At 37.8% G+C, this 27,215-nt stretch overlaps 5 protein-coding genes across 8 annotated transcripts; 3 read left to right on the forward strand and 2 right to left on the reverse strand.

Annotated features, from left to right (window-relative positions):
* Positions 1-4,502: 4,502 nt before the first annotated feature.
* On the reverse strand, positions 4,503-6,785 carry LOC147478496 (uncharacterized). 4 transcript variants are annotated; one of them, XM_086584740.1, is made up of 3 exons: positions 6,644-6,785; positions 4,871-6,291; positions 4,503-4,800 (listed from the first exon to the last, which is right to left on the reverse strand). In XM_086584740.1, exons 2-3 carry the CDS (start codon positions 6,257-6,259, stop codon positions 4,777-4,779), a joined length of 1,413 nt encoding a protein of 470 aa, XP_086440866.1. In that variant the 5' UTR covers positions 6,260-6,291; positions 6,644-6,785; the 3' UTR covers positions 4,503-4,776. The 4 variants fall into 4 exon arrangements, with proteins under 4 accessions (XP_086440866.1, XP_086440864.1, XP_086440865.1 ...); XM_086584738.1 differs by having other exon boundaries at positions 4,871-6,780; XM_086584739.1 differs by having other exon boundaries at positions 4,503-6,291; positions 6,644-6,770.
* A 780-nt stretch (positions 6,786-7,565) lies between these two features.
* Positions 7,566-9,899, reverse strand: LOC147478497 (uncharacterized). Its single transcript, XM_086583219.1, has one exon. It carries the CDS (start codon positions 9,796-9,798, stop codon positions 7,717-7,719), a length of 2,082 nt encoding a protein of 693 aa, XP_086439345.1. The 5' UTR covers positions 9,799-9,899; the 3' UTR covers positions 7,566-7,716.
* Positions 9,900-11,362: 1,463 nt separating this feature from the next.
* LOC147478498 (uncharacterized) lies at positions 11,363-18,820 on the forward strand. The gene is made up of 10 exons (XM_086584212.1): positions 11,363-11,786; positions 12,545-12,588; positions 13,239-13,356; positions 13,474-13,600; positions 14,121-14,761; positions 15,665-15,989; positions 16,071-16,344; positions 17,204-17,371; positions 17,602-18,087; positions 18,175-18,820. The coding sequence occupies exons 1-10, from the start codon at positions 11,594-11,596 to the stop codon at positions 18,463-18,465; spliced, it is 2,667 nt and encodes an 888-aa protein (XP_086440338.1). The 5' UTR covers positions 11,363-11,593; the 3' UTR covers positions 18,466-18,820.
* Positions 18,821-19,328: 508 nt separating this feature from the next.
* On the forward strand, positions 19,329-20,390 carry LOC147478499 (AT-hook motif nuclear-localized protein 16-like). Its single transcript, XM_086584215.1, is given in 2 exon segments — positions 19,329-19,926; positions 19,928-20,390. Coding segments are annotated over 2 exon segments (804 nt in total). The 5' UTR covers positions 19,329-19,470; the 3' UTR covers positions 20,276-20,390.
* A 211-nt stretch (positions 20,391-20,601) lies between these two features.
* LOC147478500 (uncharacterized) lies at positions 20,602-26,356 on the forward strand. Its single transcript, XM_086584214.1, is given in 9 exon segments — positions 20,602-20,678; positions 21,046-21,732; positions 22,734-22,922; positions 23,046-23,137; positions 23,780-23,839; positions 23,959-24,028; positions 25,018-25,164; positions 25,166-25,222; positions 25,644-26,356. Coding segments are annotated over 8 exon segments (1,689 nt in total). The 5' UTR covers positions 20,602-20,678; the 3' UTR covers positions 26,031-26,356.
* The last annotated feature ends 859 nt before the right edge of the window (positions 26,357-27,215 follow it).

Genomic DNA, 27,215 nt, shown 5'->3' on the forward strand with positions numbered 1-27,215 from the left:
TGAAAGCCTCAGAAACTTCTCACCTCCTCAAAGTCTGCTATGGTTTGGTCTTCTAAGAACACAACATCTTGACTTCGATTACCTTCTTGTTAATCGGATCATAGAGTTTGTAACCAAACTTTTCATCTCCATAACCCGAAAAATGCACCGCTTGGCTTTGTCATCAAGCTTGGATCTCTCATCCTTCTAATATGCACAAATGCCCGCACCCAAATACCCTCAAGTATCCATAATCAACATCTCGCCGACCATACTCTCCGGATAATCACTATTCGAGGCTTTGCCGGCGACAGGTTGATCACATGCACGGCCAGAGACGCGTTGCTTCTACCCAAGAGCTTTCTAGGTAGCTTAGAGTGAGATAACATGCATCTTCATCCTCTCTACAATGGTACGGTTCATTCTCTCGATATTCCATTCTCATTTGCGGTGTCTTGGGAACGGTGCGCTCATGACGAATCCCATGACTCGCAATACTCTTCAAATGGCCCAATGTACTCACCCCCATTATCCGGCGAATACATTTCAACAACTTCCCAATCTCTTTTCCACCATGTTTGTGGAATTTCTCAAACACGCCAAGTACTTCATCCTTGGTCTTCGGACTATAGGCCCATATCTTTCTTGACGATCATCAATGAATGTCAAGAAGTAAACTCCCCGGTGGGACTTTACTCTCATAGGACCACATAAGTCCGGTATTGCACTAGTTCAAGGACATTGTCCTTTCGTGAGATGGAATCTTTGGAAAGACACCGGTTGTTTTCCTACCAAACAATGAGTACATGTATTTAAATGTGTACCTTTAATGTTTGGCCCGACTTTTTGCTTAACAAGAACTTCCATCCCTTTTATGCCCATGTGACCACGCTCTCGTGCCACCAGCTTCGGATGAAGCTTTTTCTTCGGCCAGATTCGTTAAACTACTTCTTTTACACAAACTAGCATGTGTTTTGTAAAGAGAGCAAGTTTTCTTTCCTCTGGCTGCTACAATGGAACCTCTGCTTTCCAGTTTCATACCCGCTACCAAACGAAGTTTACAAAGCCATCGCCATCTAATTTCCCAAAAATTAAATTAGGCTTAACCAGATATGTCGGGGACATGTCTTACATCCTTGAAAGTGTCAAGGTGTACCCGACATTAGTTTCTACATGAACATCTCCAATGCCTATAATCTTGAGATTCCATTTATTTACCCATCCTTACTTCACCATATTTACCACACGTAGGTAGTGAAGAATCCCCAATGCGGTGTGACGCGGATAGGATGCTCTTGTATCTATCACCCACTCAGATCCCCGACATGAGGTACTAAGACAAAGACACACCACAATCGACACAATTCCCCTGGGTCGGTCGCCGACTAATGCGGTAGTATCTCTGCTTTGTGTTTCCGCTCCTCCGCACCATGTCTTCATGTACACGCTTATTCTTCTCATCCTCTTCATTGTTTCGCGCGACTCATATCCGAAGTGGCCTTTGGGTGGCACAATAGTAACATTGCCTCTCGCCTTGAGTTCTAGCTTCACCCCTAGATTTACTTCTGTCATCATCACCTCTAGAACGAGATGGTTTTTGTTTCGACCTCTCCCCGTTTCTCTGTGAAAAAGGATCTCGAGGTGAGAGGAGCTTTCTTGCACTCCTTCTAGTCTCCTCATTCAACAAAGACGTGGTAGCCATCTCCATGGTAACAATTCTATCCTTGGCGCTCCATGTAGAAAAATTGCTAATGTCTCCCAACTTTTGGGTAGAGCCTAATAGAAACAAAGCCTCAACTTCGCCTCCCAAATTGATCTTCATCAAATGCATCCGATTGATGATATTCTCGTACTTCATTAAGATGCTTTCGGACATTGAAGAACCTTCTTGGTACTTCGTGGTTCCGCAAACTTCTTAACGACTAGCACTTTGTTTCCACCCGACTTCCTCTCATAAAGGTCTTCGAGTTTCTTCCACGATCGGGGTCGTAGTCTCTTAGGACACATGGTGAAAGACACCGCCGTCAATCCACCGTTGTCGAATGTATCTAATCGCTTTTACGTCAAGCTTTTTCCACTCAAATTTCATCAGCGATCTTTTCCTCGGTTTTACTCCCTCATTCTCAATAGGAAGTGTCAAGTCCTTGCAGTATAGCAAGTCTTCCATCTTGGCTTTCCAGATAGTGTAGTTCTTCCTATTCAGACTCATCATGCGAGTGTTCACGGAATGGTCCATCTCTACAAGTTATTTAACCTCAAATCTTCTCTCAGGAATTTCGTCAAACACCTTCTGACCAAGATTTGGATAACACCCTAAGCTATTCTAACCAAGGCTCTGATACCACTTGTTGGGGATTATACCAATACCAATCGATTCCCCCACTACACAGATAACTCGTATATGGAAACAATTCAACTCCGGACAAAATCTAAATATCAACTACAACCTATACTAACATGCCCAACTCGCTAAACAACTATCAACAACAAATAATAATGCAAAGTAGCAAAGGCAAACCACAACACAGAGATTTACCGTGGTTCGGCCAATGATGCCTACTTCCACAAGAGCCAGTTCTTTATAAAGTGGGAAGGAAGATTACAATCTCTCCTTTCAGTCTCTCACCTTACTAGATCACTCTTATCTCTTTACAGGGTTGTATCTCTGTAAAGGTTATCTCTCAATCTTGATAACTTTCAAGATTGGGTTTCTCTCTCTTTGTTTTAGTCTGGATTCCAATCCTTCTAACTTGGTTCGGTTTTCCAAAATCTTGATTTTGGTTTTTATATCCAAAAACCAAATTTTGCGGTTACTGTAGCGAAGCCCACGAAAATTAGACCTGGGCGCAGGTGCACCCCATTTGAGTGCGGGTCGCGCCCAAAACACTGGAGCCATGAGCGAGGTGCGCCTCATCTGAGCGCGGGTCGCGCCCAAAACACTGGACTGATTCAAAGGCAGGAGCACAGGTGCGCTTTACTCCGAAACAGCGCCTGACATATCCAACGCCGAATCAGCTCTGTTTCTCTCCAGCTCTTTCTCTTCATGTGAGGGATAACTCCAACATCATCCACTCTTGAGCAATGGTCATTTGTTGGTTTTCTCTGATGCATCATTCTACTCATCAGGACATGATGCTGGTTTGGGATTCATTGTGTATGACTCTCATGAGAGCACCCCTTTTGCAGGATATGACAAGGTTAAAGTCTTTGAAGCTGAAGAAGCCGAAGCTTTAGCTGTGTTCAATGGTTTACAAACATCTTTTAACCATGGCATCAACAAAGTTGTGGTAGCCTCGGATTGCTTATCACTAGTTAATGCGCTTTCAGGGAATTTGGATGACTTGTCGTAGATGAATAGTATCCTGGTTCATGATATCCTCAAACTAGTGGAGTCTTTCTCTTCGGTTATTTTTGTTTATATTCCTCTCTTTTGTAATACTGCTTCTCATCATCTCGCTGCTTGGGGCTTTTTGTTTGGCCATAACTATTGGATGGAGGATATGGGTGATAATTTGGCCCCCAGGCCCTCAACCCGCAATTGGCCTCACAGATTTGGTTTCCGGATTCCTCATGCTTGTTATGACTAGTGAGTCTAGGTTCTTGAGCATAGGCCCTACCAAGATTTGGCCCTTCCAAGCCCCTCACTTGGCCCTCGGTATTTTTTTTTTCGATAAGATATATTTTATTTTTTTACATTATATATATAAGGTACCACAATTATCCCTATTTGAACTAAATATTTTCACTACAAATAATGTTTAATAATAGTAGTTTACCACATATTATATGAGGTATTTTGTAATTTGAAAAAGAGTTCAAATATAAAAAAAAGTGAATTATGATTATTTTGTGTAAACCCAAAATAGAGGTGATAATTTATGTATTATACTATATATTTGTGTAAACCCTAAAAGAAAACCATATTTTTTCTGTTATTTTACATTATATTTATGTATTATACTATAATTATCTAAATTGTATACAAAAAATTATTAAATTAGTTTTCAATAGGGGATAAATTATAACATAATATAATATATGCATTTTTGTAATTGATTTAATGATATGTATATAAGTCATACATAAAGCAAATCCAACCTAACAACATAGTTAAGTATTAAAAATGTAGATATTTTAAGAATATCATCTCTTTCCACCATCTCTCGTCTATTTTTTTCTAAAGATATAAGAATTAGTTTTGTATTATATATACATATCATTAAATCAATTACAAAAAATAAAAAAATAAAAAAAATTACAAAAAAATAGTAAACTAAATAAGATAATTAGATTAGGGCCCGAATCATTTGCCTCCTCAAAAATGATAGCCGAAAATGTTAAGGCTGAGTTTTCTTGGGGCTTTTTATGTTTGGGGCGGGCTAACCCTTTTATCACCCCTAATGGAGGATGTACCGCCTATCTCCAAGTCCCTAATAGCGAATAATTGTGCTATCTTATTTTTTGGTTGCTAATAAAATCATCTTTTCTTTGCCAAAAAAAAAAAAAAAAAAAAAAAAAGGAAGGAAACAAAATCTAATGGTTTTATTCTCCAACATATCAAAGAGAAGTTCAAAGATACTATCTCCAACAAAAACAATACCAAAACGAATATCTTCAATTAAAAAAGAGATACATATATAAGCATTAACCTCTAGTATTTTCCTTTTCTTCAAACTTCAGAAAAAGTTTGACCAATGGCTTGAATTTCATGACCGACATCTTCATTCACAGGTGCAACCGTAGTAGCAGCAGCTTCGCTTTCCCCAACGGTGTTTGAGGCTGAAAGTTGAGTATGTATCAAGCTTGTGATATTACTCCCAGCTGGAAATGACAATCTCATATAAGATTCAAGAGATTCTAATTTGCAAACCAGTCCCAAACTGAATCTTACCCGTTCTTCGTATTCTTCGATGGGGCTCTCAACAATATGTCTGAATATGGCATCAGGGAGTTGAGGAAGAAACACATGCAACATGCCAACAAACACTCGCTCTATGTAATTGTATAGTTCCTCTTTTGTTGCATAAGCTCCACTGCTGATGAAGTCAACAATCTGATCTGCATCACTATGTACAAGCTCTGGGAAGAAGTTGAGCGGATCCATGAAAATCCGTAAAATTATTAAACACATGATAGCAACAATTACCCTTCCATCTCCAACATTATCTCCAGAATAATTAACATAGCCGCTTACATCAGAATCTGATTCATAAATCTCAACACGTGGAACCATTTTATCCATAATTCTCTGAATTTTTTTCTTGGCGATAATCTCCTCAGGAAGCCCGAACTTCCAGAAAACATTTGCAGACATGTATCTTACTGTATGTTTGTCGCTTCCCACATCATTTCTTTTGCTGTCAATGAAATGAATGATTTCAAAGACTTCATCGAAGACCCTGGTTAGAGATACATTTAAAGAACTTGGTGTCGAGAGTTTGGCTATTTCCACAAGTAACAACATGTGAAGACAAGACAATTGAACATTCATTTCATTCAAAGAAGTCACAAGAGATTCATCTAGAGGAACGTTAGATAACAGCTTAAGGAGCCCAGGGCAACCGTTTTTATTCCACTTCATCCATCGTTCCATGTCTTCCACAGCACTCGTCAATACCTGTTCTCCTAGTAATTCCACATTACGTGCTTTAAGTAGATCTTTGAATTCCATAGTGGATGTTTCATTTGTTTCTTCGGATGTGCACAAAATACTATCAACAATTATTTGAACCACCATGGCTGGAAAAGTAACTAACACGAACTCAATAATGTGAAGTGGATAGTACAAAAATCTGAAGCTCACTTCGAACCATTTAGGTACATTTAACAAACAGAACAGATGTAGAAATTGCAGATAAGGATGTGTACTTTCTACACTACCCCCTATTGTCGCCGCTAGTGTCACGGAAGATCGCCATCTAACTACCATGGCTGCAGTAACAACGACACTAGTGAGAGCTTGGACCACCACCATCAACCACATTGACCAACGATAATCAGAAACTCCTCCACAAAACTTCAAATCCTTAAAGATAAGCGATCGAAGCACAGCTTGCACTACAACTACTGAAGAAATTGTACTAATCATTGTTGCATTAACCATTAAGAAGTGGTTACACAATACGAACTGCGGGTTGGAGTTAAAAGCATGTATATAACAAATTTTCAGGCGTTGCAACATACTGTTCTCACCTTCTTTCATGAGATCTTTACTTTGGTAAGTATAAAGAACCTTAAAACCATTCTCAGCAGTAACAAAAAACCAAAACCTTACCAGCATTAACAACAAGAAGCCCAAAATAATGAAATGTTCTACAAAAAAAGAGAAAATCACACCTGTGGTCATTTGTATAACAATATTGACAAGAACAGTAATAACAAAGATGCTCAACGCTGTAACGTTTGCGTATGATTCGAACTCCCCGTTACTTCCAAGAGAGGGCATTATAAAAGCAATTGCTATGCATATAAAGACAGTGCCACTAAGCTTGGAGAGTTGGTCCTGAGCACTTGGCATTTTAGTAGTAAGATCGACAGGAATTTTTGTGGCAATTGATAACAGGGTTAATGTAACTGAGTTAAGTGAAAAGAATCGACATGGTAACCAGGATTTGTTGTGTAGAATTCCAGCGAACACATCACACATGATAAGTATAAAACATACCAAATTCGCTACTGCAACATATAAGCCGATCCAAGGGACTGGAGAGGAATAGTTGTCCGCGTTCACCATAGTTCCATTAACGCATAAATTATTAACCATTTTTATTGATCTGAAATTTGTCAATACTTCTCTTGGGAATCCTGCTTGTTTGTTAGTTTCAGTAGATGTATATATACATATACATGTAGCTTTCATCATTTGGGAATCCTTGCTATTTTTACTTTATTCTTCTGAGTAATGAACTAACTGATGCTTCATGTTCCCTCAAGGCACCCTACAATGTGGGTGCACAAGCTTGATATTTTTCTTTTGCTTTAAGAAGAATCTCCTTTATCACTTAATAAGCATCCTTCGACAATACATTATTAAAGAGACACTTTTATCTTTTGTTTTTTCCCACTTTTTTGTTTCCGTTTCCTCTACTTAAACTGAGGGCTTATCACATTCGGCTGCAATAAGAATTGGCTGGAAAACCCACAGCCACCAAAATTGCTACCAAATCACCACGGACCACGGTAAGCCAAAGACATGCAGCTCCCAATAAAAGTGTAAAACCTTCCAAAGAAATCACAAAAAGCTTCGCTGGGTTAAGAATTGGCTTAAAAACATAGCCATCAATAATACTACTCGATCACCACGGTAGCTAAAAATTTCAAAAAACAGAAACAAAGAACCGGGTTTAGAAAACAAACCTTTTAATTGCACCAAATAGAATTGAGCATACCCTTGCAGGGGTTCATAACAATATCTCCCATAAACATTTTTTTCTTCAAAAAAATACCAATTCATCTTTTCGGCTTATAACGTGAAAGGTTAAGAAGTAAACTGAGTGTTGTTGTTTTTTTTAGGAGAAGGGGATTACGATCAGTGTGAAGAATATGGAAATTGTAGTATTTCACTAATAGAAAGAGAATACAATTAAGAAGGAAACAAAATCAAATGGTCTTATTCACCAACATATCAAAGAGAAGATCAAAGATACTATCTCCAACAAAAACAATACCAAAACGAATATCTTCAATTAAAAAAGAGATACATATATAAGCATTAACCTCTAGTATTTTCCTTTTTCTTCAAACTTCAGAAAAAGTTTGACCAATGGCTTGAATTTCATGACCGACATCTTCATTCACAGGTGCAACCGTAGTAGCAGCAGCTTCACTTTCCCCAATGGTGTTTGGTATCAAGCTTGTGATATTACTCCCAGCTGGAAATGACAATCTCATATGAGATTCAAGAGATTCTAATTTGCAAATCATTCCCAAACTGAATCTTACCCGTTCTTCGTATTCTTCGATGGGGCTCTCAACAATATGATTGAATATGGCATCTGGGAGTTGAGGAAGAAACACACGCAACATGCCAACAAATATTCGTTGTATGTTATGGTATAGTTCCTCATTTGTTGCATAAGTTCCACGGTGGATGAAGTCAACAAATTCACTTACATCATCACTCACAAAATCTGGGACGGACTCAGAGAAGAGCAGAGTAATGAAAATTAAATAAATCATTGTACAACAACAAACAAGTGCACATGCAATTGCACAGGCATAATTCACGCACTGCTTCGTACTGCTTACACAAGAATCTGATTCATAAATCACAGCATGTGGAACCATTTTATCCATAATGATCTGAACTTTCTCGAGAATCTCCTTAGGAAACCCGAACTTCCATAACACTTTTGCATACATGGATCTTATTGTATGTTTGTCGCTTCCCAGATTTCTTTTGCTGTCAATGAAATGAATGATTTCAAAGACTTCATCAAATGCCCTGGTTAGAGATACATTTAAAGAACTTGGTGTAGAGAGTTTGGCTATTTCCACAAGCAACAACATGTGAAGAGAAGACAATTGATTCCCTGCATTATTTAAAGCAGCCACAAGATCTTCTTGCCATGGAGGAACCTCAGATAACATCTTAAGGAGTTCAGGGCAACCATTTTTATTCCTCTTCATCCATTGTTCCATGTCTTCCACAACTTTCGTCAATACCTGTTCTTCTACTTCCATTTTACGAGCTTCAAGTAAAATTTTGAATTCCGTAGTGGATGTTTCATTTGCTTCTTCGGATGTGCAGCATGCTAACCGAATGAAGTGCAAAATTACTGTAACCACAATGGAAGAAAAACTAACTACCAAGAACTCAATGTTGCTAAGTGGAAGGTAAATCACATATCTTATGCTCATTGCCAACCATTTCGGGGCATTTAACCAAGAGAACAAATGTAGAAATTGCAGATAAGAATGTTGAGCATTCACTACTTCATCAATATAAAATATTGTGGCGGCCGATAGCCATCTAAATCCAATGGCTACCGTAACAACGACAATAGTTAGAACTTGGACCACCACCATCAACCACATTGACCAGCGATAATCAGAAACTCCTTCACAAAACTTCAAATCCTTAAAAATAAGGGATCGGAGCACAGCTTGCACTAGAACCACTGAAGAAATTGTGCCAATCATTGATGCATTATTAAAAAATATGTGTTTACACAATAAGAACTGTGGGTTGGTGGTAAAACCATGTATATAACAAATTTCCAGGCGTTGCAACATACTATTCTCACCCTCTTTCATGAGATCTTTATTTTTGTTGGCATAAGCGGCACCCTTAAAACCTTTCTCATCAACAACAAAAAACCAAAACCTTATCAGCAGAAACAACATGGAGCCCAAAATAATGAAATGTTCTACAAAGAAAGAGAAAATCACACCAGTGGTCATTTGTATAACAATATTGACCAGAACAGTAATAACAAAGATGCTCAACGCTGTAATGTTTGTGTAGGATTCGGACTCCCCATTACTTCTAAGAGATGGCATCATAAAAACAATTGTTATGCATATAACAACAGTGCCACTGAGCTTGGACAGTTGGTCCTGAGCACTTGGCATTGGAGTAGTAAGATCGACAGGAATTTTTGTAGCAATTGATAACAGAGTTAATGTAACTGAGTTAAGTGAAAAGAATCGACATGGAAACCAGAATTTCTTGTGAAGAATTCCAGCGAACACATCACACATGATAAGTATAAAACATACCAAATTCGCTACTGCAACATATAAGCCAATCCAAGGGACTGGAGAGGAATAGTTGTCCGTGTTCACCATAGTTCCATTAACGCAGAAATTATTAACCATTTTTACTGATCTGAAATTTGTTCAATACTTCGCTTGGGAATTAATCCTTGTTGTTTGTTAGTTTCAGTAGATGTATATATACATATACATGTAGCTTTCATCATTTGGGATCCTTGCTACTTTTACTTTATTCTTCTGGGTAATGAAATGATGCGAAGCTTCCTCTTCCCTCAAGGCACCCTACAATGTGGGTGCGTGCGCAAGCTTGCTATTTTTCTTTTGCTTTGAGAATCTCCTTTATCACTTAATAAGCATCCTTCTACAATACCTATACGACGAAAGAGCAACATTTCTTTTATATTTTATGCACTAACATCTCTTTGTCCGAAGAAGCAAAGGAACTGGTTCATTTGATGGAAACAAATTAAATGAACTGAAGGATGATAGTGACTATCACCGTGTCATTATTGTTAACTAAAGCTCAAAATTTACCTAGCTAATGAGATGAGGAGAGGGGCTACTGATGCTTCCACGTTTAATATTCTGTTCAAAGGATGCCGAGCTGAGATTATCAAGCCAATATCCTGATGGCACCCCCTGAGCGAGCATGTTTATTGCTACTCAAAACGATATTATGTGAAAATTCATAAAATGTTAAGCAGGTTTTTAAAGGATTACCCATGGATCCGCTCATCCATACTGGTCTCCTGAAAAACCAAGTCTTGGATGTGAAAATAGTCGCTCTGTCATATTTGAAACCAAGACTATTCTTCCTGGACTTGCAAACTGTCATATTTGAGGATAAATGATTGATAAGTGTGTTGCTACTTGCTAACCATAATTGATACATATACGCCTTCGACAACAACTATCTATTAATTTATTCTTGGTCGTTGAAGTCTTGTGATTTTGACAACCAAGAGAACGATGAGTATGACTAATATTTCCCAAGATAAATGACTAATATTTGCATGGGAGATTCAATTCACCACATTGATCGTAAGGTGCAGATGCAACTTGTTAGTAGCTCTGCCCCCTTCTGGCTGATTGATGGTCGTGGGTGCCTAGCCCAGCGCATTGGACTGATTTTCAACACGCCACTACTCCACTAGACCACTAGTGTAGTAGTGTCTAGTGTGTAGTTATTCTGGACTTCTGGTCATATGCAAAAATTTCCTCAAAATGGTTAAGAAATCCATTACCTGAAGATTGGAACTGATGAAATCTGTAAAGATATTGCAAAATTCTGAGCAATTCGATTTTTTGTGTTATGATTAGATGATGCAAAACCAACTTTTATATTAAAGTTGCAGTCAAATAGCAACTAATAAAACACCAAAGTCCCTACCAAGTTTGGTATGCCCATACTTCACCACCACAATATTGGCAAATCAAATAGCAAAACCACATTTTGTTTGTACTTTTATGTAAAATTTTCGCACTCAAACAAACACCAAACATATCATCAAAGTCAACTGACTTTCCAATTCCATCTTGAAACCTAACCACATTAGGGTTTTGTGTTACTATATATATAACAGAAAATCTACACGTGTCCTCACATCACAATAATAGTAATAATAATAATATATATATATAAGTTAAGATTAGAACTAGAAAAACTAGAGTCCCACTTTTTAGAAAAAAAAAAAAAAAACTGTTTTTTTATTAATTCTAATTAAAAAAAAATTACATAAAAACCAAAAAAAAAAAAAAATCTTCTTTCTTTCTTCATCTCTTTCACTTGTTCAAGAACTAACTAAAACAAACAGAGATTTGAAAAAAAAGAGACTTAACCTTGTTTTTCTGATCTGGTAAAAATAAAGGGGTTGAAGAGATTTGAAAGACAAAGAGAATGAGTAGTGGAAGAAGTAATAAGAATCACAATGGAGGAGGTGGTAATGTTATGGCTAATATACCACAAGCATCAAGGAATATGGTAAAAAGTTTAAAAGAAATTGTTAACTGTCCTGAAGATGAGATCTATTATATGCTTAAAGAGTGTAATATGGATGCTAATGATGCTGTTCAGAGACTACTTTCTCAAGGTTTTCTTCTTGATTTTGGTTAAATTTAGATTGAAATTTATTATTGTTTTAATTTTTATGGTAAAAATATGATCTTTATTGTGTTTACTTATTATAGTTAGGGTTATATGGTGTGTTTGTTTGTGGGTTTTGGTTATTGGGTGAATTGAAAATTACCCTTTTGTTTTTAAGCTTTAATTGTGTGTTAAAGGTGCAATTTTTTGTTGGTTTTGTCTTAAGGTGAAACAGTTTTGCCATTTTTGCACTTAGTCAACCTGTGTATTGTGAGTGCTTGTTCTCAATGTCAGTGTCATTTTCGAAGTGGCTATTTTAGCTCCATGATCCATTGGTAGCATTAGTATTATTGGGAAGTACATCACAATTTGATTAAGAGAACAGATGGGGATGGAGATGGAGACAGAGAGAATGTGAATGACAAGCTGGGTGGAAGAATAGATTTATGGGCTGCGTGGTAGGGGCATGGTTGAACACAGGTAGGGTGGGGAAATGCAAAGGGTGAGGGACAGACAGACAGATTTCTTCGAAGTTGGATAGACAATTAATTTTTTTTTTTTTTTTTTTTTGCCACCCTTATGGATAGCACTCTTGCTAATTGTTTTAAAAGTTTTTTTTTAACTTGATGCAGTATGTTTATCACTGAAGAAAGTTTTTTCTTTTTTAACGTGTATTTCAATTCAAAGAGGTTGCATGTGAAGCTTCTACCCATATAGTATTTATGTATATAATGCCTACTTATTTGATTCATGTCTATTGTGTAGATACTTTTCAAGAGGTGAAGAGCCGAAAAGATAAGAAAAAGGAGGTACGTGCTTAAAAACTGTGCCTAAATCCGTAGATATTGTAAAATAGGTTTTCTTGTTTCTATTGGTGTTTATTTTATAGGCTCCTATTTGGTTCTCGTTCATATTCATTGCATAGAATCTCACAGTGCTGGATATTAATCTTGGGACGTAAATGTTTGTGAAATTGTTTTAGTTTGTTTAATTGATCTGCAGCGGTTGTTGGAATTAGTTTTACTTCTAATCGTAAAATAACTAAGATAACTTGTTAAATTTACTTTAGCTAAGGTGCATACTAGGTAGGATCTCACTAACAATGTGTCTTTATCTGACACCGGTATGTAGAGCCGAAGACTTTGAAAAACCCAGACGTCGAAATGGATATCAAATGTAGACACAAGTTATCAGTCATTTTTCTTTATTTTATTTTGTTATTAATGTTGTTTCCTATCATTGTTTAAAACACATCTTGACTAGTTGACAGAATAATTTCAATTCTGTTTTCTGGTAGGGATGAATTAGTACTATCGTATAGTCATCAATCATCAACCATGCCTAAAAATGTGTACGATACATTTCGATGCAGATTCTCTAGAAAATGCTATGTCGATCTTATTCCCTTTAGGATGCTTTGTGGAATCTTGTTGTTTATATTTTCTTTAAACGCTTGCAGATTAAGGAGCCATCTGAATCTCGACCTCGAGGAGTTGGTACCACTTCTAATCGTGGAGGTAGAGGTGGTGGAACCCGTTATGATGGACGTAGTGGATCTAGTCAGTTCAGTTCTTCTGGTATGTACTTGAAAATACACAAAACTAAATGGTCAATATAGTTTTGGTGGAACGTTGAGCGCAGTCTTGATTATTATGGTTTTTTGTTTCCAATATTCTTAATGTTTTTCATATCAGACTCAGGAGTTTTACGTGGTAAACCGGCATACAAGAAAGAAAATGGCACAGCTGATCTGTCAAATTCCTTCACTTCAGCATCTGGTATGCCAAGGTCTAACAGTAATCGCCGACCTATATCTTACAGGTTAGTTATGTACATATATTACGCCTTCAGCTTATACCCCATAAATTTGTCTGACTCTGTAAAGACGTTGATGAATTGGTTATTATATATAAAGAGTTAAATACAGACTGTGAAAACAGTAATATAGCTTTATGTATGACTACAAAGGCTTCAAAATGCGGAACCATGGAAGTAAATACTCAGAACGCAATACTCCAATTCTCATAGACTATCAATAAAAAATTCTCTTGTTTTCGACAGTTATAAGGTTATGAGAAATGAGAAATTTTCCTTAACTAACCACAGAGAAGCTTTGTTAACTCATGGCTAGATTTGCAAACAGCAAAGTTCTTTCAATGGCGAACAATCTTGTTTAATCAGAACAACACAAGACACTTAACAAATTGCTAAAAGAACGGAATGCAATTGAACTTTCTAAGTGGCTTGCAGCTTTTATTAGTTTATCATTCTTTAGTGATGAGACCGACTCAAGGGAATATGATTACTTACTAGTTGAAGTGTACTTTCTGAATATTTGCAGTGATTCTGTTACTGCTGAAATCAAACCACAGATAACAGACACCACTGATGTCATCTCTCCATCATTACAACCTTCTCAAGGACCTGCATGGGTGGGGGCCCCTGGTCAAGTTTCAATGGCTGACATTGTGAAGAAGGGAAGACCGAAACCTTCCAGTGCACCATACATTTCAACTGACACATATCGATCTTCACATAGCTCTGTTACACCAACTGCATCCTACCACAATGTCAGTAACCCTACAGCGACTCTTCCACTCGAGTCACCACATGGTTTGGAGACATCCCATGAATCTGGCACTAAAGTTTCAGAGTCGGTTCACGAAGCAGGCATTGATGCAAGTGGGCCATCTGTTTTGGAACCTACTGCCACTTCTCAAGAGTATACTGATCCATCTATTTCTACTAATTTACATGCTGATAGAACTAAGCTCCATCAGGATTCGTGGTCAGATGAGGTTCGAGGAACAGAGAGAGATGTTACGGCTGAACATCTTAATACAAGTTACATTGGATCTGCTTCTGCATCTGGCAGACAGATTCAGGCAGATTATTCGGAAGGTGCATCACATTTTGACAAGGACTCATTCAATAACATGAATTCTTACCAACCTGAAAATTATGCTTTTGAGCATCATGAAGGTATTGTACAATTTCATCAAGCTATATACTTTCGTCTTTCGGTGACAGAACACGTTATTACGGGTTATTCGGTTACCATACCAATTTGATACACTCTGTTCAACTCTATGAAGCTTATATGAATAAGTTGATACAACACTAGTAGGACCAATTTCAAAAGAATTTGCACCATCTTAAAGCTCTTGCCCAATTTGCAATACGAAGGAAGTCTCATAATAATATTTTGTCATAACAATCTTCATGAGACATTGATCTTTGTGTCTCATTTGAGCCGAGTTTCTGTTGCAGCATTCTTTTAATTAATCTTACGTTTTACTTAACAAAGACCAGTGCACTTTGGGACTGATGAGGGTGTGTTTAATGTTCTTATCTCACGTCATTATTGGTAGTATTATTGTTATCTACTTATCTATATGATATTTTTGGTAGTATCAGTTTGGAAGAAAGATCAACCATTTTTTGTCTTTTCTCTCTATACTTTTATATTTTGTTATATTAATAGTTGACAGTACATTTATATTATTACAAAATTGCACACTTGTATATGGTTTACTTTTTAATGCAAAGAGATACACCTCATAATTTACTTGTAACATTGTAAAGCCTGTAAACACTACTTTAATAGGTAGAAAAACGAATATTTTAAGTTACTTTTTTGTTACATTACGTACATACATCCATGTGTATTTTCATTGTCGATCCCGGGATTACGAATTGAGGATGTGATTTGTGCAATAAGAATTATATCGAAACGAGGTCATCCATTCATCCCACAACACTTGGGCTACTATTTGCAGTTTTTGTATCAAGTAGTACTCAAATAGCTCCTTTTACTTCTTTTATCTTCTCTGAAAATTAGTAGTTGTTTCTATTAATTCCTGAAATTAGATGGACTCTTTCCAGGAGGTGGTGGTAGCACTCAATTATCTGTTCCAAACTACTCTGTGTCTTCTATAGAGGATGCCAGTGTAGCAGTATCATCTGCTGCTGCAGACTTGCAACAATTGAACTTACAGGAGGAGCAACGGGTGCCATCTTCAGAGGTTAATCCTGCAGCAAATCACCTGCAAATCCCCTCTGCAGAGTGCTCGCATCTGACCTTTGGTAGTTTTGGATCTGGTATTGATACAAGTTATCCTGGGCCCTTTGCATCTAAATCCCTGAAAAGTAACTTGGAGGAAAACACTGCAGCAGTGAATACGGCATCATCTACTTACTCAGAAACTAGGTTTGCAGTTATCTTTTGGCTATGTGCTTATGGCCATACATCTGTGACATTTGTAATATATTATGTCCGTATTCCTTGCAGGAATCCACAGTATTTTGGAGATGAGCATTTACAATCTACCTCTGATGGGAATGTTGCTCCGAGAATGAATGCTGTTGCTGGCAGTTATGACACGCCATCACACCCAGATGCCATGAAACAGGATGCTGGTGATGCTACGCATGAGCACCAGTACAGCTTTCCAACTTCTGTTCCTAGCTATGCATTGGACAACAGTGCACAACTGAATGCTGCATTCTCTTACGAACAACAAAATTCTCAGATGCACAATCTTGCTCCTTTGTCATCTGTAATGGTAATGGATTATACTTCTATCTACTTGTTTCATCGTCATATAGATTTCTTGACCATGGTTAATTGGTAATGTGCTGTCAGGGTATAGTTTCATCGAAAATGGGAATAACTTTTCTGAAGTAATTTTATGTGTAATGTCTTTCTAATGAAGTATATTGCTCCCTTTTACGAGTTTAATGGTTTTACTTTGCAGTCTACGCGGCATAGTTAGCTTAATTCCTTGATCAGGGTTAAGTGGTCTAACAGGCTCTTATTTGTTTTAAGAGAGTTATAAATTTACTTAATTATGTGTATCCGTCATACACATCAGCTGAATTGAAGCGCATAGACTTTCTCAAACAGTTGCGCAGATAGTAACGGCGCTAGTGTACTGTAAAAACGTAATCACTTCTAACTATTGTACCCAATTTAGGATATATGTAAAGGTTGCTTTGGGTTAGGGTTGTTGATTATCATAACTAAAACCTACGGTGGCTTTAGAAAGCTTACAAAAGAGAAGAGAATAAACTTGAATAAATCTTAAAGATTCGTTTCGATTTTTTTCACTATATCATGCACTTGAGCTTTGAAGTGTATCTCCGATACAGGAGTTAGGCACAAAATTTTCAATACAGTAGTGTGAGTATCGTTTTGCTTTCGATACGATATGTATCGTAAAATACATGATAACTATGCTAACGACGCCATGATAACAGATAAATATCCTTTCTTTTGTCGAGTACTATATCTTCGACATATTGTGTGTGCATCTGATTATCGTGTATTTTTTCTTCTCATATTCAGTATCTTATTTACTTTAGCCATTCAATGTGCACTAGTCTGTTTTACTAACCTAAGTTGGCATGGATATTGTTGTACAGCAAGCCTATTCAAATTCCTTACAAGGTAATTTATTGGCTTCAACGGTTCAACCTGCAAGGGACTCTTCTGATCTTACTTACTCAGCCTTCATCGCTTCACAATCAATGCCCACAAAATACAGCACGGCGGTGTCTTCCATCGGTGGTACTAGCCTTTCCATGCCAGAGGTATATTATATTAGTCTTCAAAGGCATGACTCTGTAGAAATTGATATTTCATATTTGTGATGCTTAGCTGTGAGAGGTGTTCAGCCTGCTAAATCATCTTCACTTTTTGTTCTTCTAATCGTTTGAGTTATCCAGTATTCTAGTGCATTGAATAAATGGGTAACGTGCCTGCAATTAGTATGATACATTCAGCTGATGTTCTAAATTTTTCCGTTTATGCTCACTTGCAGTCTGTGAAGCCTGGTATGTTTTCTATGCCTCATCCAAGTGCGCAGACGCTGCCCGGTGCCAACATTGCCACGGGACCAGCACTTCCTCAGCATCTCGCGGTTCATCCTTATTCACAGCCAACTCTTCCTCTTGGACCTTTTGCTAACATGATTGGCTATCCCTTCCTGCCCCAAAGCTATGCGTATATGCCCTCCGCTTATCAGCAAGCGTATGGAGGTAGTAGCACATACCATCAATCTCCAGCAGCAGTCCACAATAATGGCATGAAATATACACTCCCACAATATAAAAGTAATGCTCCAGTTAGCAGCTTACCTCCATCCGCTTCTGTTGCATCTGGCTATGGAGGTTTTGGAAGTTCGGCTAACATTCCTGGAAGCTTTCCATTGAACCCCTCTACTACTCCTGCAAGCACAACCGTTGGCTATGACGATCTAATGAGTTCTCAGTACAAGGAAAACAATCATTTTCTCCCTCTTCAGCAGGTACATAGTGATAGCATTTCATTTTCATTCTTGTGAATCCTCCTTTAATCATATTTAAATGGCTTTACTTTTTTTCGTGTTTGCCAGAATGATAATTCCACGGTGTGGGTTCAGGGCCCTGGTTCAAGAACAATGGCAGCTCTTCCTGCCAGCACATACTACAGCTTCCAGGGGCAAGGTCAGCAACATAGTGGATATCGACAACAAGGTCAGCAACCCTCACAGCATTATGGAAATCTAGGCTACCAGAATTTCTACCATTCTCAAGCTGGGGTCTCCCAAGAACATCAGCAACCACCCCCGAACGAGGGGACACTTACTGCTTCCCAAGGCCAGCCAAATAAGCAATCACACCAGATCTGGCAACAGAGCTACTGATTATCTCCCTCCTGGTTTTTCAGGGTCGTGTAGTGAGTTTGATAGTGGTCAGTCGAAAGTATTGATACAGTTTGATCAAGTTTTATGTTTTCTTGTGTGGATTTGATCAACTAGCCATAAAAAAAATACCTGGAATGGCCACTGCCCTGTGCCTCGAGGTTGAGGTTGTATTCTACCTATCAAGTTCGCAGTGTGTTTTGTTAACCTAGGACGTTGCTTGCTAATTTTCTTTTAGTTCTTTTTTATTTTCCTTTTCCTTGTCCCCTAATTTTTAGTGGGCGCTTCCTCTTTTTGGACCAGTTTCCCCCTTGTAATAGTGACATTTCTAAATTATCTAACAGACAGTTCTTCCCCATTTCTGTTCTCATTGTTTCAAACAACTCCATAAAGCTCTATTATTGCTTCGTATTCTGTGTCTAATTATGATTTTTCATTTTCATTTGAACTTTAATTTTCTGGAGAACATATGTAGATCAGAGCGGCACAGTTCTACCCGGCGGTTATTTATATTTCGGACTTGTTTGTTTGGAGTAAAAGGAGGGGTGGGGCCGTGGGGTGGTTGGTTCCCTGTGATTCTATGATTAACTCATTAGTGAGAAATCAGAAATGTGATAATGGTTGTCCAGCTTGCAATTTTATATGCAACCATTGAAGATTGTTCTCAGTATTGTTTATATATGTATGGAGGTTGAGATTGGGTGATTTGTTGCAATGACATTTTAAATGAAGAATTGGGTGTCTGTTGGGAAAGACATTTATCATGAAGGCAGCTGTTGAAAGTTAGGCAGTGAGGGGATTACTTTACCATTGGTAATCAGAAAGTTTGTTTTACTTAACCATCTCCTAATTCACCCTTTCTCTATTTCTCTATATGCCCAATCATTTCTTAAGTTTTTATAGTATTTTTAAGGCCAGAAGCCCTCTACTTATACTGCCATTCCTATCACATTTTGTATTCAAGGCATAGTCATTTCTTTACGCCAAGGGATTATAAGGAATGCATGAATGACCAGTGAGGATTTAGCTCCTGTTTCCGTTGTTTCTAAGAGTACTAGTGATCAGACAGTTCAAGTGGATAGTATTAACAACGTGAACGCGAGCAATAAGCAGAGGTCCTGTTTCGACTCAATAGGAAACCCAAAACCAGCAGCAGCAGCTATGGGGGCAGAGGGAGAATCAATGAAGCGTCCTCGTGGCAGACCAGCAGGTTCCAAAAACAAGCCAAAGCCACCTTTGATCATCAGAGACAGTGCCAATGCATTCCGCGCCCATGCTATGGAGGTAAGCTCTGGATGTGATATAAGCGAGAGCATTGCAAACTTTGCCAGGAGAAAACAAAGGGGCGTATGCATTCTTAGCGGGACTGGGTATGTGATGAATGTTACCCTCCGGCAACCTTCTTCATCTGGTGCAATTGTGACTCTCCATGGAAGGTTTGAGATCCTTTCCTTACTTGGATCAGTTCTACCCACCTCCAGCTCCTCCTGGGATGACAGGCCTCACAATTTACTTAGCAGGAGCTCAAGGCCAAGTAGTGGGAGGAGGAGTTGTTGGTGCTCTAATTGCTTCAGGTCCTGTGGTGATCATGGCAGCCTCCTTCATGAACGCAACTTTTGACCGTCTTCCCCTAGACGATGAAGAAGTTTCCGTGGTTCATAATAACCAGCATTTCCAAAACAACCATCACCATTTCCACCATGCAGCAGACATGTCTAGCATATATGGGATGTCACCAAATTTGCTCACCAATGGTAATTTGCCTCATGAGGTCTACTCTTGGACACCTGGCCGCCAACTTGCCAAGAGCTAAACATGGTTTGGGAAAATGAGACAACAACTGTTCTACAATGTTTTTCTCTTTTTTACATATTTTCTATCCTCTACCTACTACCATCAATTCTAATCATCTTGTAACTCTTGTGTTTTCAATTACGTAATCACAATGTTTTTCTTTTACTTTTCAATGAATACTTCTTAAATTAACGAAATGGGCCGGATCCATTAAGAATATTTGTACCCGAATGGTTTTGACTTTAGCAAAGCAAACACGTGCGAACGTATTGTGGAGCCCACAAATACATATCTGTGGAGCCCACAATAGATAAAAATAAAAAAATAAACTTTTGTCACCTTTCTTCCCAAACAGTCCTCTCTCTCTCTCAGTTTACAACTCTTTTCGTGTTCTGGCTGGACTTGTTGGGCAACTTTTGCAGGCAACTTCTTTAATTACTTGACCTTTTTTTATTCTTGCTTGTGACTTGTATTTTTGTTTTGGATAACATTATAATCTGTTACACTTAAAGGTTTGTTTTTGGTTTAGTAGAGTTATGGCATTATAGTTTTTCAGTTTATATCTTACGTATATTTTGAGGTAAAGTATTCAACTTTATGGTCACTTTGAAGTTTGAAACGTTTGTGGAACATAAGTTGACTGAATCTGTGTATGGTAGTGGTCAGTGAACCTCTGCGAGTATGACGGGCTCTTTCCCAATCACATGATGATTCTATTCTGTTGTTATTTGGTTGTTAAGAAGTATCTTGAATGTGTTGTATTTGGAATGCTTATACTTCCTTTATTAGATGCAACAAAAGCTAAACAGCATGGGAGATGAGCACTCTGCTTCCAAGGGAAATATCAAAAGGGTTTTTAGCAGAGATGTCATGCTTGGGAGTGATCTCTGGAAAGATGGGTTAATATGTGCTTTTGAATTTGTTCGGGGCCATGTAAAAACAGTTCGTTCAAAAACAGGGTCAAGGGTCCATTTTACGCAGCAAATAGATGTAAACAATCCAAAGAAGGAGCAGCTTAAATGTGCACTGATGGATGCTTCCAACCATAATATGACATCAAACGGGTCGGCAGACTCCGTATCTTTGATGGATGCCAAAAGCAATGAAATTGTTCATTTGAATGACCAAAAGGATAGTGAAAACTTCCATCCCATGGATAGGCATGCCGGAAGTTATTGGGTACCAATTGGCTGGGCCAGAATTTCTGAACTTGTCCAAAATGTGCAAGTTGATGCTGGCTGGGGGCAACAGCCCATTGAATTCACAGAGGATGATGATGAGCTCACTGTTGCAGATGTAGCAGCTCCTTACTGGCAACAACCGGCAGGACCAACATGGTGGTGTCATGTAAGTGCAGGTCACCCTTCCATTGATGCATGGCTGAATAATGCTCACTGGCTACATCCAGCCATCAGTGTTGCTTTAAGAGATGAAAGTCGGCTCATCAGTGAGCGCATGAAACACCTTCTATACGAGGTAATATTAAGTTCTACTTTTTCGAGCCTTTCAAACTTATTATTGGGTTTTTGTATCTTTATTAGTTGGGACTTTGTTTCTGAGAAAGGAAATAGAGTAGCAGATGGACTAAATGGGGATGCCTGTATGTGTGTAGCATGAACGTAATGCATTTGCAAGGTTCATTGACTCACGAATAAGTGCCCCCAAGGCTCATTTTTTTTGAAGAGGTACATGATCAATATATATATATATAAACTATATAATAGCGAAAATTACAATATAGGATGAGATATCCTACTAATAACCGAAAAAAAAAAGACAACAACAAGGAAAAACAAAAATACAACAGTGATTAAACATCTCGAAAGATATCCTCCCAAGAAAATGCAAAGGATCCGAATGGTATCTCCTTGATCTCCTTCCACTGCTTACACCAAGAAAAAGCAATCCTTTGATGTGAAGAATCAAATGTGCAACGTCAAGGCTTCTATCCCCAAGGTTCATTGACCAGTTCTTACTCAGGCATATATGCTACTGTTGCATTTAGATATCCATGCCTCCATTCCATTTGAAATAATGAATCCTTGACCTTTACTCAACTCTGTTGGTCATAATCTCCTATCTTTAAACATTACACTTCAATTGGGTTGAGAGTATAAATCTTTTTTTGGTAGTCCATCTGCTACTCTATTTCCTTTTTTAAACAATACAGGTCAAGGTTTTTACCTTTTTTTTTTCTTCACTAAATGTACTTCCATCAATTTTTTTCGACCATGTAGGGACTTCAACTTGCAGTAAACTTTCGTATTACTCATTTTATGTATTTGATGTCTTCGCAATTTGTCTTCCATCTTATTATTTAAAGATTTTCTTCTGTATCATTCTTGTTCAGCAACTCTATCGTTATGATGCAAATTTAACTTTTATGATGTCAATTTTCAACAATTCTTGTTATTCCATACTTATTGATTTTTGTTCTTATGTAAATTGACTGACGCAGCATGCTGTTAATTGTTCAGGTTCCTGTTAGGGTTGCTGGAGGATTACTGTTTGAGCTCTTAGGGCAATCAGCTGGCGATCCTTTTGTTAATGAGGATGACATACCAGTTGTGCTTCGTTCGTGGCAAGCCCAAAATTTTCTAGTCACTGCATTGCACATTAAAGGATCAGCATCAAAAATAAATATACTAGGTATCACTGAAGTTCAGGTGTGTGCTTAGAATTGTTTTCATTATATTCCCAATCATGTGCAGACAAATACATACTTACACTTTGGATGTGCTTTTATATTCTTCCTTGAAATTTATGTTGTTTGATTTGCAACTTTTTAGGAACTTCTTTCTGCCGGTGGCGCTAATGCACCCAGAACAGTTCACGAAGTCATAGCTCATTTAGCGTCACGCCTTTCTCGCTGGGATGATAGGTGATGATTTTTGCAAGCCTTCTCTTTTGAATTATCTAAATAATTATTACTGTATTTTTGCAAATCTTTCCTCTCTCACCTCACATCCTTCCTTAAAGTTTCCCTTTTTCTTGAAAAGTATTACACCTTTTACTTATTTGTTTCCTCTGATGGACTAATGGAACTTTTACTAAGAAGAAATATCGTCAATGGTGGCCAATGGCTACCATTATAGCTCAAATATTGGGTTTCTATCAAACATTAGATCCTCAAATCTCTCCTTTTCATCAATCCTCAGATTGACACTGAAGACTCATGATTTGACCTTAAGTTAAAACGTCTCAATTATCCTCTTCATAGGCCCATTAATTAGTTTTGCCAAATTTCTGTTTCAAGAATTATGTTGTTGAAAGCATATGCTACTTCAACTACTCTATTATGTTCATTTTTTTGTTTCTCCCTCTGCTGCTCTGCTTTTGTATCCTTTTAAACTGTTTTTCTTTTTATTTTTGATCTCTCTGGATGAAACTGTTTTCTGGGTTCAAATTTTTAGAATGATCTGAAGGTATTATAATGCCTAAGACTCTTTGTTTCTCTCATTCATTTTTTTCTTTTTAACTTTCCTCCTCTTCACTTTAATTTTTGTTTGTCATTTTCTTCAAGATTATTCCGCAAATCTATATTTGGCACAGCAGATGAAGTTGAGTTGAAGTTTATGAATAGGTAGGTATTCTCGTATTCGTCCAGCAATTTTAGCCCAACTGCGAAATTGCCAGTCTATGGCGATTCTGTTTACTAATATGCTTTCCATTGACGTGAAAACTTTTTCATCCTATGAATAGGAGAAATCATGAGGATATGAATCTATTCAGTGTAATTATGAACCAAGAAATCAGATGGTTGTCCAAACAGGTATACTCATGCAGGACATGCTAAGTTTTGTACATTTTTCTTTCTTGTGTATTGTTTCACATGTGATAATTAAGTTTTATGCAGTTTGCATGTCTGTAATTTAATTAATATTATGAATTCAATTAAATAATCATGGGAGGTACAAAGAATAAATTGAAGTTATTTTTATCTAATAGAGCTCATCCATATTTTTGCTTAAGCTCTTTAGTATAGTGAAGCCTGTTCTACATCCACTGTTTATTTTTCTTTTGTAAATTCTCTTTTTTCCCCTCAGTAAAATATGTTTCATTAATGTTCAACTTTCTTTATGCATTGGTATCTGTTTTAATAAATACTAGTCACTCGAAACATCATTTTTAAAAAGCCCACACCCCCACACACAAAAGGTGCAAGAGCATCTAGAGTGACCTGCTTGATGAATAAGTTCACCAAGCAACTGTGAGTTGTTTCTTTCCTGTTGTTTGGTAATTCTGACTAAGAAGACTTATGTGTGTTATCTCTTGATGGACACAAGTAGAAGAATTGAGGGATACATTATGTCAGTACATGAGAGCACAAACTTGGAACGCCACAACCAAGTTGTAGACCAAATAGGAAAATCACATCAATAAAAAACAAATTTGTGCTTTTATTTGAGTGGTTTTATGGATTGATACAATTATTAATTTATACTTCACGATTAACTTTAGTGCACTTTGGCATTTAACATGGCCTCATTTTAAAGAAAAATATTCTCCCAGGCAATGTTGTTCTTTCTGAAAATCAATCATTTACTCATTGCCCCAAGAGCTCATTTGGTATGAGTGACTTAAGCATTTGGACGTCAAGTACACAGCCCAATGGCAAAGTAGCAAAGACATTTTGTTGTGAATCCTCAATACCCTGATGACTAGGCCAACATTTTAAAATATACCATTAAGTGACAAAGGATCTGAAAAAGATTCTATATGATGAAAGTCTGAGTCATCTTTTCTCCATATTGGCGGCAGGTGATTAGAGTTAAATGGTCACTACATGCAAGAGAAGAGATAGTGTTTGAGCTTTCACAACATTTGAGGGGTAATGCAGCCAGGAGCTTGTTAGATGGAATAAGAAAGAATACCAGGGAAATGATTGAAGAACAAGAAGCAGTTAAGTGGCAGCTTGTTTACTATTCAAGATGTTATGCAGAGCACTGTTCGTGCGTGGTTGCAGGTATACCACACTATAACTATGTACATGCATATCTGAATTATTTACATGCATACACCTACATATCAGGTTGGGGTTTAGGTATAATGCCCTAGGGATGTGTGTAAGCTACAATATGTCAATGATTTTCAAGTAAGCTGTTTTTCCAAACATTGCTATGTAGATGAGCTCATTTTAGTCTTTGGCAACTTCCGTTCAAGAATAATATTTTGTCAATGTCAGAAATTCACTGTTGTCTTCAGTCGAGAATGGTGATTTTGTAACCTAGATTTTGCTGCTGGGATGGTGCATTTAACACGCTGATTTCATATTATATCTCGTTTCATTTTCACCACATACCAAATATGATCGACACTGTCAATTGCATTATTTAACATAGGCTGAAGATCAGAATTTCTAAAAGCTTTTGCCACTTCACCTACAGGACAGGAGCCTCCGTGTGACTCACAATTTGACTGTTTTTGGTGGATGTGGCCTTGTCCTCTCTATCATCACCGGTCTCTTCGGGATCAATGTTGATGGGATGCCGGGACATGATAATACACCATATGCGTTTGGTTTGTTTACCATCATCCTCATCATTATAGGAATTGTGCTGATTGCTATTGGACTGGTGTACCTTGGATTGAAGAAACCCGTAACTGAGGAGCAGGTTGAAGTAAGAAAGTTGGAGCTTGAACAGCTGGTTAAGATGTTCCAACATGAGGCAGAAACTCATGCACAATTGCGGCACGAATTTAAAAGAAGGAATCTTTCTCCAACTGCTGCAGATATGCTTCCAGACGGGGCTGAATATATCCTTATTCCATGAAGACATTCTATTTTGCAGCAAGGCTTGTGGAGTTGTGGTCAGTCGATACATGTAAATATTTCACATCCTTTTCCACGTGGTCTCTTGAGGTCTACCCTTTGTTCTGCTCACCTATTCTCGTTTCTTATAGTTGGGAATTCTGAATTTGAATGTCACATGTCAGATTAGAGCAGCAGCCCAGCACGGCCAAGCGGCTTGCTTTGAGAAATATTGATATGACATGTACATAAACTATATATCGCAAGGGGTGAGAACACAGATTCAGCAAAAACGTTCAATTCCATTTAGTAATTCTTTTTAAAGGAAATAAAAAACCTTTGTCTGAATATGAGTTGTTTGTAGGCAGTTATTACTTATTGCGAAGTTCGAGTTACTTCAAGTATATCGTTCTTTGGTACTGGAGATGGTTTTAACTTCCTTGCTATTAGACAAAGTTTGGTGAAGCAAAAGAGTATATATATGAACAAAGAAACAAGGTTCTTAAGACTAACGCGTAACAACTTCCTTGAGTGCTATTAACAGCTCAGGTACCTAACCAGACCATCACAACCTCTCTTTAACTAAATAACTGTAGAAGATTGTAACCTGCAACTAATGTATGAGGTTGCAAAAAGACCAACTTCATGCAGTCATACTAGTTCAATCACTGCCACTACCACTGCCATTACCATTACCATTACCACCATTACCTTCACCAGTGAAATTAGTACCACCACCATAGTTGCCACTACCATCACCACCGTCACTACTACCTCCAGAGGTGTCATTATCATTCGGGCTAGTCCCGTTCCTGTCTCGAATGTTAATAGCAAAACAAAGTGTGTCATCACGGTTTCTGAACGTCCAAATCTCTGCTGTATGGACGCCCTTTTTTATACCGTTTGCCTGTGCGAATTCAAACCACCTTGTGAGCAAAACACATCTGCGACACCCTTGCCAACGAGTAAAGTTAAGTTTCCATATTCTGTTCCGGGGACCTAAAACATGCACTGGTAGTTGTTCTCTGAAGGTACGTACACGTGTTCTTTCGTCTTCTGTGAGGCTCTCTTCCACTTCCGTCGGCAGGTAAAGACGGTTCTGAGTCTTTAATATATCACTCTCAAACATATCTTTCGTGTTTACCCACTCAATCTTTTTTCCTTTCAATACATTGATGATAGAAGTCTTCATACTTTCTGGCATCTT

This window comes from Coptis chinensis, chromosome 9, assembly GCF_015680905.1.
Source record: "Coptis chinensis isolate HL-2020 chromosome 9, ASM1568090v1, whole genome shotgun sequence".
Taxonomy (NCBI): domain Eukaryota; kingdom Viridiplantae; phylum Streptophyta; class Magnoliopsida; order Ranunculales; family Ranunculaceae; genus Coptis; species Coptis chinensis.